General features: G+C 41.9%; 1 protein-coding gene across 7 annotated transcripts in view; it reads right to left on the reverse strand.

The window, feature by feature from the left end:
- Window positions 1-3849: 3849 nt before the first annotated feature.
- Window positions 3850-17458, reverse strand: part of GCN1 (GCN1 activator of EIF2AK4) — a 43439-nt gene continuing 29830 nt past the window's right edge. For 4 of the 7 annotated variants that reach the window (XM_075167302.1, XM_075167300.1, XM_075167304.1 and 1 more), the window contains 17 exons: window positions 17122-17264; window positions 16259-16376; window positions 15885-16100; window positions 15381-15545; window positions 14826-14987; window positions 14284-14376; window positions 13892-14035; window positions 12653-12922; window positions 12238-12351; window positions 11485-11715; window positions 10658-10851; window positions 9930-10044; window positions 8657-8753; window positions 7595-7743; window positions 6898-7002; window positions 5172-5390; window positions 3850-4563 (listed from right to left, as the gene is read on the reverse strand). In XM_075167302.1, the coding sequence (XP_075023403.1) occupies window positions 4438-4563; window positions 5172-5390; window positions 6898-7002; window positions 7595-7743; window positions 8657-8753; window positions 9930-10044; window positions 10658-10851; window positions 11485-11715; window positions 12238-12351; window positions 12653-12922; window positions 13892-14035; window positions 14284-14376; window positions 14826-14987; window positions 15381-15545; window positions 15885-16100; window positions 16259-16376; window positions 17122-17264 (2661 nt within the window). In that variant the 3' untranslated portion in view covers window positions 3850-4437. Of the gene's footprint in view, window positions 4564-5171; window positions 5391-6897; window positions 7003-7594; window positions 7744-8176; window positions 8395-8656; window positions 8754-9929; window positions 10045-10657; window positions 10852-11484; window positions 11716-12024; window positions 12352-12652; window positions 12923-13891; window positions 14036-14283; window positions 14377-14825; window positions 14988-15380; window positions 15546-15884; window positions 16101-16258; window positions 16377-17121; window positions 17265-17458 lie in introns of those variants that run through there. The other 3 variants (XM_075167301.1, XR_012676394.1, XR_012676395.1) reach the window with 3 other exon arrangements.

The following is a 17458-nucleotide window of genomic DNA, read 5'->3' on the forward strand; positions in this document are numbered from 1 at the left end:
AGGGTGTTCGCGCACCGGGACCGGTTGCCCAGGGAGGTTTGGAGCCCAACCCGCCCGGACAGTGCCCTGGCGACCTGCGCTACTTGACCGTGCTTTGAGCACGGGGGTTGGAGTGGCTGAAATCCAGCTGTGCCGTCCAGCCACAGCTCTGCTGTGATCTGTGAATGTTTCTTGAAGAATGACAGACAGTATTGCTTTTTCCCTTAACATTGACTCGAAAGCTATAGACTCTTTTCTCTGGATTTATACAATAGGGTTTTGTTAAGAGGAGTAAGAGTATTTTTTAACGCAATTGTGTCTAACCAATTCTAATTTCCTGTTTCTTCTGCATAGGATATTGTGGTATGGTTCCACAGTTATATTTGTCCAATTTGTATGCAATTCATCTGGGAACAAACCAACCCAGCATGGCTAAAATAGCATGAAGATTTTTTTTTTAGCACATAAAATTGCATCTTCTAAATACTTCTGATCAACAATATGGCTAATGTCTGTGGTTTTAATTAGAAACCTTCCTTAATCTCAACCTTCAAAAAGTATTCTAGCCTTCGAAGCTCACCCCTGTCAAGTCCCACAGACCCTGAACTCCACTGAGATGGCCTCCATCTCGCATTCACTCTGCAACTCATGGTTTAAAACACCACACCCTATAGCTCGTTCTGCGTTATCCTCAGATGTATGATGTAGCTAACTGAGGAGCAGGAGAAAGGCTGGAGTGCTACCAGACATGAGCGTGTGTCATTTAACAGACGTGCTCACAGAAACCCTGCTAGAAGAGGGTTTGCAGCTAGCCCAAACCTAGCCCGGTGCCGCCACCACATATCACCCACCCCAGTAAAGCACTTGGGCAGCCCCGCGTGTAACCCAACACGTGCCCCGAGCATCAGGGTAACTGGGGACGCTGCGTAGCTGCAGGGAGAGCCCTTGAATCCAGCGTACAAACCACCAGCTCAAACCCCAAGTCACAGTGACTGCTATTACCTACACCTCTTCATGTGAAAAGCGTGAGATGGCGTGATGTTACCTAATAAAATGGACAGTACAAACTGTGACTTAACCTAAAAAAAAAAAAAAATCAAAATATTTGAATATTTTATGCTTTCACATTTGTCTCTTTTCCATTGAAATTTTTAGCACCTTGTAAGTTTAAACATCTCTCATAAATTATTTTTTGATCTTCTGGAAATACACACAGTTCAGCTGTCACTCAGAGACAGTTGCTTGACAGTTCAAAGATGTTATTACAGTCAGTTGTGGGGAAAAATTATCTTTTACTGACAACTGGTATTTTTAAGACATTTGAAATGAGAAAAAAATTAATTCTTTAGTCTCCAAGTTGGCACAATCGATTTATCAGATCTCATGTTGTGGCAAAAATTATGGGTATTTTATCTCTGATGTAATATATTGCAGCGTATAAATAGTTTAGTGAAAAGTAGCTATCAAAATCCAAATTCAGTGTTTCGCTGTAGTTGGAAAGTCAGCATATTCGCAGTACGCGGAAGTGAGCGCCTACCTTTTACCTCCTCCCTCTCAGAAGCAACTAAACTGAGTGCATAAATTCAGCTGCTGTTTGGAAAGATGAATGCGTTTTTCCACTTGCTGCTACACAAGGTGGAAATACAAATAATCGAAATAACAAAAGATCTTATTGGCTAAAATTCACAAGTTAATAAAAAAGGGTTCTATTTAACTGTAATTTTCTTTCACATGTTTATGTGGAGCATCAGTTAGAATCTGAGATCAAATAGGTAAGCCAAGGTGCCCATGATCAAGAGCTCAAACAGCCATTCTTCAGAGAAACTTGCAATTTTTTTCTTTCTTCCTGTCTGCAGTGATGGAGTGATTCCAATACAACCACTGAGCTTTTTGCCACCTGTTTAGTAGTTTTTGAATGGCATAAAATTTTGTACATGTTTCAGTGCACTAAAGTGTTTGCATTGCACGGTTGAACTGCTGTTCCTCTCTTACCCCAAAACACAGCTAATTCATTATAGGTGAAGCTAATTCCAGTGCCCTGAGACTGCCAAATCCTTAAGAGCGTTTAGTTGAGTTTTCAGTCTTTGATTATTACCAATCCAGTGCAAAATACATAGTTTCAAGATTTGCAAGTATTTTGGAAGGCAAAATCAGACTTAAAAACCACCTTCAGAATGCAGATAAATGTTATGAAATAAGCGGAATACAGTTTCAGTAAGACCAACTGGAAAGAACTGCAGTGTTGTAGAAAGAGCCAACTGCATAAATACAAGATTGGAAATAAATAGCCAAAGAGCGATTTTGTAGCTTGGCTTCATAGCTGATCAGAAATCAAAGATGTCAACACCACTGTGCTGTTGCAAAAAAGAACACCGGGACCTTGTGTTGGGATAGACAACAGTGTTACGTAGGGCTTGCAAAGCAGCATTCTCCCCTAGAAGACGCGGCCCAGCAGCGGACACCACAAGGCAAATACGAATCAGATGGAACAGATACGGCGGACAGCAGTGTAAGTTTAGAAAATATGAACATCTGTGAGAAAAGACTTAGAAAATCTAAACTTGTTTCATCCAGGGGTGAGAACACTGAAGTGACAGTGCAGTTGCTGCAAAAATGAACTATTTTCAGTCTCTGCGGGAGTAGGACAAGCAGCAATGGACTCAGGTAGCAGCAAGGAAGATTATTTTTTTTTTAGACACGAGGTAAGCTCTGACAGTCTGAAAAAGTTTATATAATGAAATAGATGGCATAGAGAGGTTACGGAGTCTCCATCATACACCACTATAAAAAGCAATTCTATGGAAATCAGTTAGGAATGGTTCAGTTGGAGCTGAGCCTATCTTAGGTAGGGGGTAAAATAGCTGATTTTCCCGGATCCTTCCAACAGTATTCCACTGACTCCTACAGCAAATCTCTGTTGGCAGCAGCCTACACCACAGGCTTGAGAGCTGACATAATGTCAAGAACGTTTCGACAGGTTCTTGTACTTTTGGCCAGAACAAAGCCCAGCACTCCCAAACACCTACTCGAGATTGTGTCTGGCTGTTTGAGGCATTAGTACGGCAAAGAGGAAGTGTTTTTCTGGTTGCTGCTACTGCCATAGCAGAATGGTTCCAGCAGAACGTGTGTTCCATGGGGTTACATTTTATGCTCTGAAATTTTATGATGTGTAGTATTGTGTTCTCCTCCCTTCATCATGGTTTGAGCCATCCAGAGTTACATGCAAGGAAGATCCCCCCCATTTGAAACAACCCACCCATTTGAAACAACAAATGTTAATGCTCTGGCTTCTCAGGTGCAACCAGCTTCTGTAGTTTTATAAAATAGATAAGGCTCACTTAACTATTACTCTACACAGAATGTAAAGCTCATTTTCCCTCCTAAAAATTTGTATTCTGCACAAGATTTTCACTATTTCCATCAAGTGGCATAAAAGGTATTAGTAAATTAAAACAAAATTTTAAAAAAGAAGTATATGTGGCCAGGTAAAATAAAATACTGCTTTCTTGGAGCAGTACAACTCGCTGACAAAAAAAAAAAGTCTGTATGTTGGAAGTGCCAAGTATCTTGTGAAGCCTCAGAAGACATAAAAATAGAAGACTTTTCACAAGTTGAATAACTAAAAAGCTGTCTGTAGTCAAAAATACTTTAGAAATGAATAGGAGTAATTACTTACAAATTTCATGAAATGTCAGTTCTGGCTTGGTTTTAAACCCTAGCTTGCCTCAGTTTTGCAAAAGGTTTTTATAGATTACAGCACTACCCACTCTACAGACTGTATGCCCTAGAAAAAGCACGTCCAAGAAGTACATCACCGTATAAGGTTGTTGACAAATGAATTTGTAAAAAGAACAATTTACACCAGAAGGATCAAAGTCAGAGCCTTTATTAAATGTTCCTTCTTTAAACAGACTGCATTTAATCCCCCTTTCGCATTTGTGATTTCTAAGGCTATTTTAAATACTTCGTTTTACAGGGATTTTCAGTCTTCGGAACCGTCACAAGCAGCAAGTTAGCAGTACGCAAAAACAATACGCTTTAACTTTCACCGAGTTCTATTCCGGCTTCACAGGGTCTGTGGAAAAGACCAACAATACTTCCAGTACTGGGGTTTTTGCACAGACGCTGGAAAGGAAACGGGTGTCACCAGAGTTTAAGCCTGATGTGCTCTAGCCACATCTCACAATCGGCCACAATTTACCAGTATTGATTAGTATATCTGTTTCTTGTGCATTATCTGTTTCAAAAAGGGGACCAAATTTTCAATTTTCAGCTAATGTGGGTCTAATTAAGGCTATTCTGGTATATTTGATACTAAAATACTCTCTGGGAGTCCTTTTCATGAAATCCCATCAGAATTAACATTTTCAAAAATGAAAACATTTAAAATAGGTGTTTGAGTTGAAATGCTGATGCAGCGGTTGGTTCAGTGTTTTCTTGTCGTCTGGAGCTTTACCATCACGTCAGTATAGTGTCGTCTATCTGTTCATCAGAGTCAGCCTGGCCAGCCAGCTTCTTCAGAGACCTCCTGCAGCTTTCGTTGAGAAGCTCCAAGCTGGCAGCATCTAGAATCTTGGAAACCGACTGTGGAAGGAAGACAACACCAATTAGCAACTCCTTATGACATACCATTCAAAATAAGAATAAACTTCAGTGCCTTACAAGCTGTATTTATCTAAAGTCTTTCAAACATACCAAAATCCTTCATCTGGTTTTATGATTCCAGACACAGGAACTACCCAAAAGCAGCTAAAACTTAGAAAAGAGGTCTGGAAATGGATGTATGAAGTAGTCCATCCTAAAATACTCTCTCTAGCGCCAGTAATGCTGCAGTAGGGTTATACACGTGACAAAAGCAATGAACTAATGGTCCTAGCCAAGGTAACTACAGCACAGTAAGGGCTTATGGCATTTTGAAAGCAAGGCTACTATATTCAGCACGGGAGGTATGTTAAACACCTTGAGTTTAGTAATACTGCACTGTAAGGTTGGACAGTATCAGTTTTGCTTATTTCTTCAGGCTTAGCATGAGAATACTGATGAAGGCTTAAAGGCAAATGGGATTGTCCCACTCCATCGATTTCCCCGGAGACTGCCAGCACATTCTGAGGCTGCAGGCACAACACCTAACCACATGCAGAGCAACGTGACGCAGCCGCCTACCAAGGATTACGTTTTCCTCTGTCTCATACCTCAAGCACTTCTTCACCCGCTCTCATCTTCAGAAGATTGACAATAGCTTGGTCGCTGTAGGCTCTTACACTGGTGTTTTTGTCCTTTGTGTTGTCCAGAAGCGCTTTGAGAATTGGTTTAATTGTCTGAGGATCCAGTGAGGGAAGATGGTTTTTATTTGCCCACCAGATCATCTTTTCTGCAACTAACTTTATGTCACTGGATGAGTTCTGGAGACACTGAAGGAGACAAAGATGGACTTGAATTCAGATACACCAAGGACAGGTGTTTAAAGCAGTAGTTTATCTTTTTTTCTAATTTAAGTACTTCAGACTATAACAAGAAAAGCAAGCAGTTTTCAACTCACAGGTACACAAGAGAGAAACTTGTTATCAACAAGTCTGACTTGAAGTTTCAACTTCAACTTGTTATCAACAAGTCTGACTAAACTGTTTAACAGCAAGAGAAGATCAAACACTGAAAACAAGACACCTTTTCAAAAGAAAATGATAAAAACGTGGTTGATGACAGGTCACACGCTTCTCTTTCTGTCTCTAACTGTCTCAGGAAATGACAATGACCACTAAGTCAGCATCTCTCTAAAATACACTCAATCAGCAGCAACAGCCAAGTCAGTCTCTGGCTGGTGTATAAGGTGCCTTTCAACAGCCTATTTCATTTTAAAATAAAGAAAAAAAAACTTAGAGCTTTGTATTTTTGATTTAATCTCAACACATTTAAAACATGAAAGCTGACATCTGAATGTCAACTGCATTATTATCACTGCAACTGTGATAAAGGTATTGTGACAATTGTGATACTTACATTTTAATACAATACTATGATACAAATTAATATATAAACATAGAATTTCAAACAAAAAGTCTGCTTTGAAGAATGATGGCCTGCATCGCGTCAATTTGCATGTTTGGTAGTTTTTCAAGTAAATTGAAAAGAAATATAAAATCTGAAAATGTAACACATTTTATTTACAATAAAGATGACAGACAAAATAAAAAGCACTCTATCTTCCCCCATCTTCTCTGTTCAAAATTCAGATCCTGTCTACCATGAGGGATGCTTTTATGGGAGGGGGGAAAAAAAAACCAAAATAAACCCCACACCAAAAAAACAGAACAACCAAGAAAGAAAGGAATTTTGAGGTAGAATATTTAGATAGATATGAATTGAAAAAAGCGTTAACTTCAGTACCCTCTTTTATCTCAGTCTTTCGGAGCTACTCCCTTCCACAACAGTGGAAGTCAAAAAGTACTGCAGCAAAACCAGGTAAGGTGCGAGTGGGTGTTTGATGCATTTCTAACAAAGGCCCTTTGACCTTTAGCAACCTTAAAAACCTGACAACTCCCCCCCACTCTCCTCTGCTGCTCTGCCAGCTGTTTGTTACTGCAAAGGGAAAAACGAACTCTTAAGAATCAAAGCTGAAGTTTACCACAGAAGATCAAAAGTCCAATTCCATATTAGAGCAGGGATAGCGGTATTGTATTCACAACTGCAAAGGAGGCTGATAAAGCGATTCTGTCTCTACTTTGCCACAAAAAGACATGTCTAGATTTTCAAGGATCAGGGGATTTAGAGCTTCCCCAGATGAGGCAACCGAGCTTTCAGTTTTCAAGCGGGGTTACCATGCAGAAACGTGTCAGAGAAAGCCACCCACGAGTTAGCTCAAACGACGAGTCAGATCACAGGAGAACAACAACGCCAGGTAGTTACCATAAAAAGCCTTACCTTAATGAAGAGGTTGGAAAGTTTTGGAGGCAGGTTCCCTCCTCCTTCCATGTGGTATTTCATAAGAAAGCCCATCCCTCTGATGCCACTAACTGCAATGGGAATCTTCAACATAAAGGCAGAAATCGGTATTATTGCAGCAGAGTTCAACAGCCTTCATAACGAGGCTCATGGTCTCATGGACTGGTGAGCTGCTGCGGAAGGCTAAACAGATCTTTCAAAAAACGGTAGCATGCAAAGCAGGAAAACATTGGGTAAATGTTATTGGGTACTACGATGAAAAAATCATAATGCGACTATGAGCCACATGGAATAGGGTGGCAGACCCCAGAGAGCCCCCAGGTTCCCTACAGCAAATTACTCATTCAACCCTAGATTTAAAATCCTCCTGCTAAAGCGAAATATTTGCACTTCTTGTAAATCTGGCCCATGAGTGAGAACTTTAATAGGGCAGCAGAAGTGTGATTTACTCCCAGTGAAAGCTACTCTGCAGCTGAAGATTATTTAACCTTCATCTCCACAGAGATCAGAACAGTCGTGTAATTTCACTGTAAAACTGCATCCAGCCAGGGGAGAATTTTCAGATGGCACTTGGGGATTTTTGTTCTGTTCTGTTTTCGGTAACACAGAGAACCTTTTAAAACTACTCCCAACAAGCGCCTGCAACAGAACTCGCCCACTCTCACGCAGCACTTACCCTGTCAGCAGTGGCATTGCTGAGGATCATCTCCTGAACGCTGTTGTAGTATTTGGGGGAACACAGCCTGCTGGGAGCAACATTTACAGCCACGGAGAGAGCCAGGCTTCGTCCGTGTCTCACCATCCAGTCAATGCCAGAGACATCTGCTGCAAATGAAAGAACAGAACCATAGCAAGGCTCCCGCTATCCGTTCCTCCTCATCTAAGAACGCTTTCTCAGTTTGTCAATTCACTCCCATAAAATGAAATAATAAGCAGCATCTAAAGCAATGCCGTGCTTCCTCCTCCCAAAAAGCCGTGCAAACAGTGCTAGAACACAACACCGCTACCAGACAGGAACACCTGGGCAGAGACCGACACCGGACACTAACAAGTGACTCTGTGGTGTTCAACCCAGTCAGGCCCACACCACGTAATGCGTGATGGGCCTTGGCATCGCAATTACACAAGCTTTGACTCTCTAATAAAATTGTAAGAGTCATCTGTAATTTGAAACCAGCTAACAGATTCCCTTTTTAATCCCATAGAGGAGAGCAATCCCATAGCACTCCCAGCCACTATGAGTTCCTACAAAACTCACGCTTTTATCTAACTTAGGGGCAAATCAGTCAATTCTCCAAAAGCATGTGAAGCCATCAGACGTGGTCTGCAATTAGCACAAGCCAATCTAAGATGACAGTGTCATCAAAAAAGGCGGAATGGCCCTCCCGTCCACCCTGCCTGAGCATCCTGTCACCTCCCATCCTCTCTGTCAGCACTAGCAATCACTCAGCCGTGCTGGTACTTTCGACAACTCATCTGAAAACAAATCCAGAAAAAAAAAGTATGGGTAACCCCAAATTACAACTACCACCCTGCGCTCAGCTATGTACCAGGGTGTTCAAATGAACAGCCACGAGCAAGGAAAAGTACAAGAAAATCTAGAGTAGAGATTCAGGTTTAAGATAAAGAAGAGGAATCTGAATAATTAGTCACAACGTTTTCCCGAACCAATGGCTAAGAAAGTATCTTCCCCTACTTTTCGGATTCAGTTCCAGTCACCATAAACAGCTTCACCTACCCAGTAAGTGCTGGTGGAGAACAGTGCTGAGCTCCTCTTCCGACAGGAACGCACACAGTTCTGCTAAGCAGCCAGCTGAGGCCATGCGCGTGGCATCCTACCGAGGAAAGGAAGAGAAGAATTAATACCAGCTGAGCTCGATACCCATCAGAGATAAGGAGCAAGAAGAGCAACTGACAGAAGATGATATGAAATAAAAAGAGAAGGAGGAGGTAAATACTAGTAGACACCCTTCTACTCCTACTACCTCTGGATTTCTGTCAGTTCGCTAGGTTTCTTGTGTATAACAGAACTTAAAGCCAAATCCACAGTCAAAAAAGCCAGCAGAGACTGAAGAATTACAGACCTTATATAAATTCTGATTTGTTAAATGGAAAAGTCATAAAGATGAAAGTGAATGTTTTAAAAGACGTGTTAAGAGTTAAGTTTAGAGTCACAGTCTAGAAAGTAAGCGTTACTCCTAGCCATGTCTACATGAGCTTATCTCTGTGATAAACTCATGCTGCTTTTAAATTAAAACTTCCAGGCTTTTGTTGTTCTGGCTTGCTTATGTGACCATCCCATCACTACTCCTCTCCACCCTGAAACTTACAATCCAGTGGGAATTTTTCAATTCTTCTATTTCTAGCATGCCAACAGTTGCATGTCTGTGTTGTACAGATTAAAACATAAGGAAGAAATTACTAGATGACTAATTTTAATCTCACAGATGATACTGTTGCTATCTGCCACAGACAGAAGACCCTATATTAAACTTGGAGAGCTCCTTGCTCGTTGGAGAAAAATCTGCCAATATCTGAAAGATTTCTCACACTAAATGATAAACCCCACCTGAGAGCCTACAAACACACGTATGGGCATATAGCGAAGGTATTGCAGGTTTTCTCCAAGATAAAAAGCAAATCTGACTTCAGAGCTGCCTCAGACATGTTGGAGAGGAGCTGCAGGTCAAACCCACATATATGGGTGCTAAGGAAACATTAAACTCGCAGATTTTCAGAGTTACCAGTGATTGGCTAGGGATCTGTAATTCTTGCACCTGACTCCCAGCTAACACAGTACAAGGCTCCAACGAGATCGATTTTACAGACCGTACTCAGTTTAGTGAGTAATGCCCAACCACACGCTTCTTTATATAAGTTTCTTTCCACTCTATCATTATTAATTTCCCCTGGAAGTTACTTTAGAAAGTACTTGTTAGAAAGTTCAGATTTTAAATTTAAGAATAAGACTGTCTACAGCAGGGATCCTTTGCAGCTGGCTGAAGCAGTACCTCATCATGTCCCAGCATCCCTAGAAGCACCGTGCTGATATTCTTCCTAATTGCAGCATCAACTTTTGCACCAGCTCCTCGTGTTACAAACCGCAGAGCCTGCAGCATTGTGTCCCTAGAAGTGACCACAACTTACAGTCAGACGTTGCCTCTCCCCCACCCTGAAGAAGAAATTGAGCTCTGGATACCTGTAACAGTTTCTTACACAGCAATTACACTAATATGCCTTACAGTTTAGGAGACTGATACGCGCTCTGCACTGCTGAAAACTCCACGCTAGAGAATATTTCCATGTTTGTGTACTTGTGTCTGTCTCTTACAACGTAAATATTTTCTGACTATTCAAACATTTAAAAAATTCTCAAATCAGAAAGTTAATTTCTTTGGGATCAGTGCACTTAGGATACAAGAACAGCGGCATTACTTCAGGCCAGACTGACAAGCGATACAGTCTTGTATCTGAAAGTGGGCTGTGGTGGTTGCTGGGGGGTGTGCAGGAGGCAGAACTGGGCAGATACCAAGCAATGCTCCCTGATGCACTGTCGCAGCTTAGCTTCTGACCCAGGAAGTCCCCATCATCCACATGCTTTGTTTTACACCCTTGACGAACAACTGCTTTCACTAATAAGCAAATCTTACACTCAGAATTGGGGCTTTTGTTCATTCCTCCTAGCCCTTTCCTTCCTCCTTAGTAAGCAGGAAGGTCCAAGATACCACCTACGGCTTACCTGATGGCAGAGTCATCACTGGAACGAATTCCGTTCAGTAGCTCCGTAAAAAGAGGATCCACTTTTACATGGATGACAATGAGTTTACCGAGAGCATCGGCAGCTTTAAGGCGAACTGCACGGTTTGAGTCTTGTAGAGCTTTGGTGAAGGTTGTTTGCAACTGGGGCAAAAATGGTTTCAGGGCAATCTCAACCTACACCGGAGGTGAAAGAAGGGAAACTGGTGCAGTCAAGTCTGAAACAGTGGCTAGAAATCAAAGCCTGAAAACAGCATGGCCTCTTCTATAGCAGTTAGTTATCACAAATAGCCCTTATTCAGATCTAACACACTACTAAAATAGGAAAAACATGAAACGGTATTTTACCATGCAACTTTTATCCCTTTCAAGTCTAATCTTATTTTCTGTGTGCTGAAATACAAGGGTAACGTTGCTGAAAGACTTTACGCCATCATGAACAGTCTTTTGTATACAGAGCACTAAATAAAAGCTCAGCTCAGTTCAAATATGCAAGATGATCATCTCTGGACTTAACGTTTCACAAAAGTGGTTGACACTGGAGAGAAATTAATTACATGGTAGTTTTTAATCATTTGCAAGTGTTATCAGCATTTCGCAATATTTCTATGAGGTCCAGAAACTGAAGCAGTGGGGGTTTTGGTAGGCCAGAAGCTGTTGGAAGAATACAATCCAGTTACACTGCCATTCCTAAATATCAAGTCCACACCAGCAGACATCCTAGCAGTATTTACATGAACAGCAACAGATACTGCTGAAAGTTACCACGGAAAATGTTCACAAGCCACAGTCAATTACTTTGAATCTTACCTTGGCTAAAAGAAGGCTTAATGTTTCAAGCAGAGCCACCTTGACATTCCAGCTGAACCGATCTCCCAAGATCCGAATAAGTGGCCCAGTAATGCTCACCACAGATGGTTTAAGAGCTTCAGCAGAAGTCAGCTTAATAACTAGCCCTAAGGCCTTTGCTGCCTCCTCCTTCTGCTCTGGATTACCAGTTAAAACACCTTCCCGCAGCACCAGGAGTATGGAAGTCACTCCCTGTCACGAAAATCGGATAAGAAAGCTTAGAAGCCAAGATGCAAAAAATACGTATCTTATTTTTGCTTCTGTTATACACCAGATGCACAGACTTGCAGAGTTTCTCTCAATTTCCTGTTGACCTTCAGCTGCCTGCTTCCACATTTACAGAGCTACTTTTATTTGGTTTGATTTCATGCATCTACGCCTCACTAAGCCAGTTGCTATGAGAAAAGTGGTGGCGGCTCAGGGAATTTTTAAACCAGAGAAATTTGGCACAGAAGTCCAGCTTTACTCCCCCACAAAAAGCAGCCAGCGACCATGACTTACATGCATAACAGAACAGTCAAAGATCTTGTAACAAGAGGAGTCTTCTGTAGGGTAACTCAAGAGCAGCAGTAACCTACAGAAAGTCTCTCCAACATACAGGTTTGGAATGCCCCAACAGTCACTGCTTCTAACAGCTGTAAAGTCATATCAGTCAGTTCCCCCAAAAGGTGGTATTATGGCTGTGATGAATCCATGCTCATTCTGATCCTTTACCTTCTTAGGAATACAGAATCCCGGCACATGCTCGCCTTTGGCCTCATTCCCTACAATCCGAATATCCTTGTGCAGGTCCTCAATGAGAGCAAGCTGGTTCCCAGCGTCTAATTTCTGCAGGGGAGAAGGGTAAGACAAAGATGAGGCCAACATGGCAACCAGCTATTCTTTGTGAATTCTTCTCAGGTGTGTCAAGAGAAGCCACCCGTTTCCTGCCCCCTCCAAAGACTGAGCTACTGGCTCACAACGCTGAGGTCAGGCTCATCTTACAACTCTCAAATCTTTGCAGCATTTGCAAATGTAAATGTAGTTCACAATCACAGCAGAAGGTTCAATTTAGGCAGTACTTTACCAGCTATCCCCGTTTTCTCCTTGCCAGGCGTTACCACTGTAACCTTTTTCAGCTGCCTCTCACCTTGGTGATGGAATTAAGCGCATCCCAGCTTTCATTCAAAACTACAGGGTTGGTATCATTAAATAGACGTATCAAGCCTGAAACCAAGCTCTTGAGATGACCAGTATAGTCGGCTTTTGTCTTGGAGCAGTAGATGTTCAGAATGACAGCTGCTGCCTGCCTCATTCCCAGCTCAGGGCTGCGGGTAGCTTCTAGTAAATCTTCAGTTATTATTCTTTGTCCAGCCTCATCTTCCACAGACAGGATTACAGACTGGCAGTTTGCCATCTCCTAAAGAGTCCAAATTAACTTTACATTAACTCTCAAATAGAGCAAAGCCAGATTTAGCCCCAGGTTTCCCCATGTTATCCACAGCATTATGTCTTAGAGAATACTACAACATATCCCACTTGCTAATTGTTTCTCATTAAATAGCTGGTCACATCACCACTAAAGGCTCGACTCAGTCCTGGAGCAGGGACAGGTATATAACCAACTCTCAGAATTGAACAAGTGACCAAACCCTGCTGATTGCTGCACAGATCCCTCTCCAGCTGCAGAAGGGCTAATTTACAAAAATGAGAGTAGCTCAGTCTCCCCCATCTTACTCACCCCTCAGAGACTGTGGGTCTTGTCAGAAAACATTTTTTTAATTTAGGTAGTTTAATGCTGTGCGTCATAATACTAATTACAAGCAGGTCTGTGGGTACATTAGAGATCTCCAGGCAGACTAGGGGCTAGAAGCTGAGCTAATGGGCATCTACGGCAGACAGACAAGAGGGCTCTGTCACTAACATTCCGAATTCACCAACTTATGTACATGTCTATCTGCAATCACAACTCCAGGATGTTCTCTGGAGTCCAAATACCAGATGTTTCGGAAAGCAGTACAGAGGGAGTGCTGCATGCAAAATAGGAGATTTCCTCCCTTCAGCCCTTTAATCTCTCCGTCTTCTACACCAAGAATAAATACAAAGTTAACTAGACACTCTGGCAGTTCTCCAAGAATAAGTAAACTGAGAATTTTATCTTGTTGCAGGCCAAAGAGACTTTTACATGGATACAAATAGATTTGGAAAGCATACGTTTTTCGACTCACAATATGCCACCAGGCAAAAAGACTCATCCTGAGGAAGCTAATGGACTGAATTAAAACATGCAATCTGTGAATTGAGAACACAGATTCTGTACTAAGAAGTAAACCCGAAGCACTGTCTTCAGGCAACCTGTCATAACAAGGAGCTGAGCTGTGCTACTTGCCAATTGCTCTTCACTGGTCCCCAGCTTCTCCTTCAGCGCGGACATCATAGCAGGCAGGATGACACTCAAGTGCCGTGTCAGAGCGTCCCCTGCCACTGATGAGAGGAAAGCTAGCACACGGGTGTTCACAGGGGGAGTAGTCAGCTAAAAAAAAACCAAACAAAAAACTGAGACAAGTGGAAAGCTTTTTCAGAAGGAATCTCACTTCATCTACAACATGAAAAATTTCTAAGTGTAAACGCATCACAACCCAAGTAACAATGTATTGAGCATAAAATCAGAAGAAAATTTCAAACTATGCTCTTCCTTTTGGCATATCGGTCCAAGGAAAACTGGCAGCAAGCAGAGGAAAAAGCACAGTTCTGAAGTTTAAAATTTGTTTCCAATTGTACCTTTGGCACCAAATAAGGCAGCACCACACGGCTCTTGACAGCCATAACTTGTTTAAGACCATCCACAGCAAAGTCAGATGTCTCTTCATTATCCTACAGGGAAAGAGAAAGTTATAAACCTGAGAGATGATTTGTGACCAAGCTAAACCCTATTTCAAGGGACAATTTACCATGTGACCATATAACCAACACACAAGTCCTTCTATCCAAAAATGCTCTCATACTATACAGCAAAAACCCAAACCAAGCTCTTCTGTCACATCAAAAAGATTTTCCGTAGCAGGAATGGTGGCCACACAACTTAAGCAGGTGACAATGGCAATTCGCTAGCAGAGCCAGATGTAGCAATTCTTAGGCCTATGCTTTAGCCACAAGACCTTCCCTACCGATGGCTAGGATGACTCCATGTAGGTGACAAAATAGAGCTGCCATTCCCTCGAAGGTCTGTCACTGCAATCCTGCTCCTCCTTTAAGCTAATTATTCAAAACCTGTCCCACAACATCATTAATCAAGTTGTTGACTAATGTTGAGCAATGCTTACCAGCTGCTTCAGCAAAAATGGCAGGATATCTTCAAGAGCTTGATGTCCAATTGTTGAATGCAACTGTTCAAATGTTTTAGCTGCAGCCTCTCGGACTTCTTCCAGAGGGTCACACAGTGCTTTTCTCACTGTAGGAACTAGGGACTCAGAGAAAAGCAGTACCTAAAGATGTAGAGATGAAATTACAGAATATCTAAAGCACAACAGACACATGCATCTCACTGAAGTAGCTAACAACTGAAACTAAATTGCTGTTTGCTTGAAATATCTTGGAAGAAAACCAGGATTAATCAACACGAATATCTGCAGTGCTCTAAGGCTACCTAGTACATGATTTCTATTACTGTATCTCATAAAAGTCAGAACTGTGCAATGTTTTAAATTTACTGACAGATACAAATGCATACATTTGCCTGAACAGCAACTCATGTTAGTTATAAGCCCTGAGTTCAGTCCATAAAACAAGTCCAGCCCTAGCTGTATTATTCTGTCTCAACTGCAATACCTGCATCGTAACATAAATATCTAGGATTTCACCTTCCACGTTTAACTTACCGCATCCCTGCTGGTAGATTTCATTATCTCACTCAACCCGATGCAGACTCCTTGCCTCTCATCACTCTTGTCTGACCTCAGTCCATCTTCCAGAATAGGAATGATTTCAGGAAGGATCTTCTCTCCTAACTTTCGGACAAGGTCTCCTAATGTCCGTGCTGCAACCTGTGCCCAAAAATTTATTCATTAACTATTTTCCTGTTTTATAAAACTTAAGAAGGTGAACTGTGAGCAGATGTTACCTTTTGACCATAAACTACCGTTCACAGTACAGACAGAGTAGTAGGAATGGAAACAGTACTGTTATAAGTAACCATAGAAAAATAGTTCTACTGTCATCACAGTTGCCTTCAGCAAAGAGAGAACTCGGACATACTCATGCTCAGAACAGTTAAATTAATGACAGCTTTGGAGGGATTTATAGAAAAGAATTATCCTGTGTTCTTCAGGAATTAGTTTATATGGTCACCTGCAGTAACAGGAAGGCATTATTCAATTTCTCACCGTTCGCTTATCTGCACAAGTACTGGCCAGGAATTTCAGCAGAAGCCCAAAGAGAGTTGGCAAAATTTCACGCAGCGTGCGAGGAGTGTTTGAGACTACAATCTTCCAGACGTGTAAGGAGGCTTGACGCACTACCAGCTGGGTGTCAGAGCGGCCCATGTACAGCCCTGCCAGCACCCTGTTCCTCCTCTCCACACCAAGAGCATTAATAATAGCCTGCAAAGGAATAGAAACAAAACTCTCTTACCCGCTCCTGAAACTTAGAAAAAGAAGAAAATACGTGATTATTCCATACGTCTTTCTAGCAGGCTTTCTATACTGATTTAAAAAAAATAAAAATAAAACAAAGGCACAACAGACAAGAACAGTTTTACCTTGTTTGACTGGGCTGTTCCAAAGTTGTCATCCTCTGAGGCAGTTTCTGTTGTCATTTTTCCAGTGACTCCTGAGATATGGAATAGGAGATCTCCAAGGAGCTGAACTGAGCTAAACCTGGCAACAGGAGCAAGTCAAGTGTTACAAACAGGGTATTCAGGCGGTACCTGTCCAAATATGACGGTACGTCAAATACAGACGTGAGCAAAGAGCTAGGTCGGCAGTGAAATGCTGCATGGGCTGGTACTAAGATCAGTCTGCCTACATGCTAAAGAGAAAGGGAAGGAATGAATTCCAAACAGGAAGGGGCTGAGAGAATTCCCATATCAAAGCAATGAGTCAGGGAATAGCCTGGACTCTAGAAAGGAACAAGGCATTGCCAGTATCGGTCTCAACCCAAAAGACATTCACCTGGGGTGAGTGCACTCATCAGCACTCGGCTGACACAAGCCTTTTAGCACAACTAATTTTTGAGTAATTGCTATTAGCTGTGCGCGCTCCACTGCACATTTCCATACACAGGAGAACAAGAACTTAGTCAGCATTTTGAAAGATGAAAAACAATATATGGGGGCTAAATATTGCCACATCAACTGCCTTGGAAGCGCTTTTCAGAGTCACAACCAGAATTAATAACCTAGAAGGAATGCTTTGCAGGTACCGGGAAACCTGATCCACGGCTGGCAGGGCTTCTCAGACTCGGTGCTACAAGGCATCATATTCAAATCAACAAGCAAAAAGAGAGACTTGCTTTTGCTTCCCAGGAGGTCTCTGCATTTGCTTGAGGAGCAACAGAGTCTAAATCACACCAGTTTTTCAATCATGGAAGAGAAACGTCTGTCAATAGGACGGTATCCCTCACCTTATCCTCCACAAGTCATCAAACAGGCCATCCTCAAGCTGTGGCAGGAGAAGCGCAATGGCAGTCTCAGCATACATACTTATGATTCTCTGGCCAGCGCGCAGGGCAGTGTCCCGCACAAACTCATTCTCGTCTGCCAGCGCCTGCACAGAGACAGAAAAGTGTCTGAAAACTGGGGGTTTTTTCAGCACAATATACAAGACCAACAGGAGGAAAACAAAACAAATTACTAGTGACTACAAACAAAAGACAGTAAGCAAATAACTTGAAAGAAGAAATAATTTATAATTTAAATTCTTTTATATTTTATATAGTCCAGCAACGCCGGACAAGTCTC

This window comes from Calonectris borealis, chromosome 18, assembly GCF_964195595.1.
Source record: "Calonectris borealis chromosome 18, bCalBor7.hap1.2, whole genome shotgun sequence".
Taxonomy (NCBI): domain Eukaryota; kingdom Metazoa; phylum Chordata; class Aves; order Procellariiformes; family Procellariidae; genus Calonectris; species Calonectris borealis.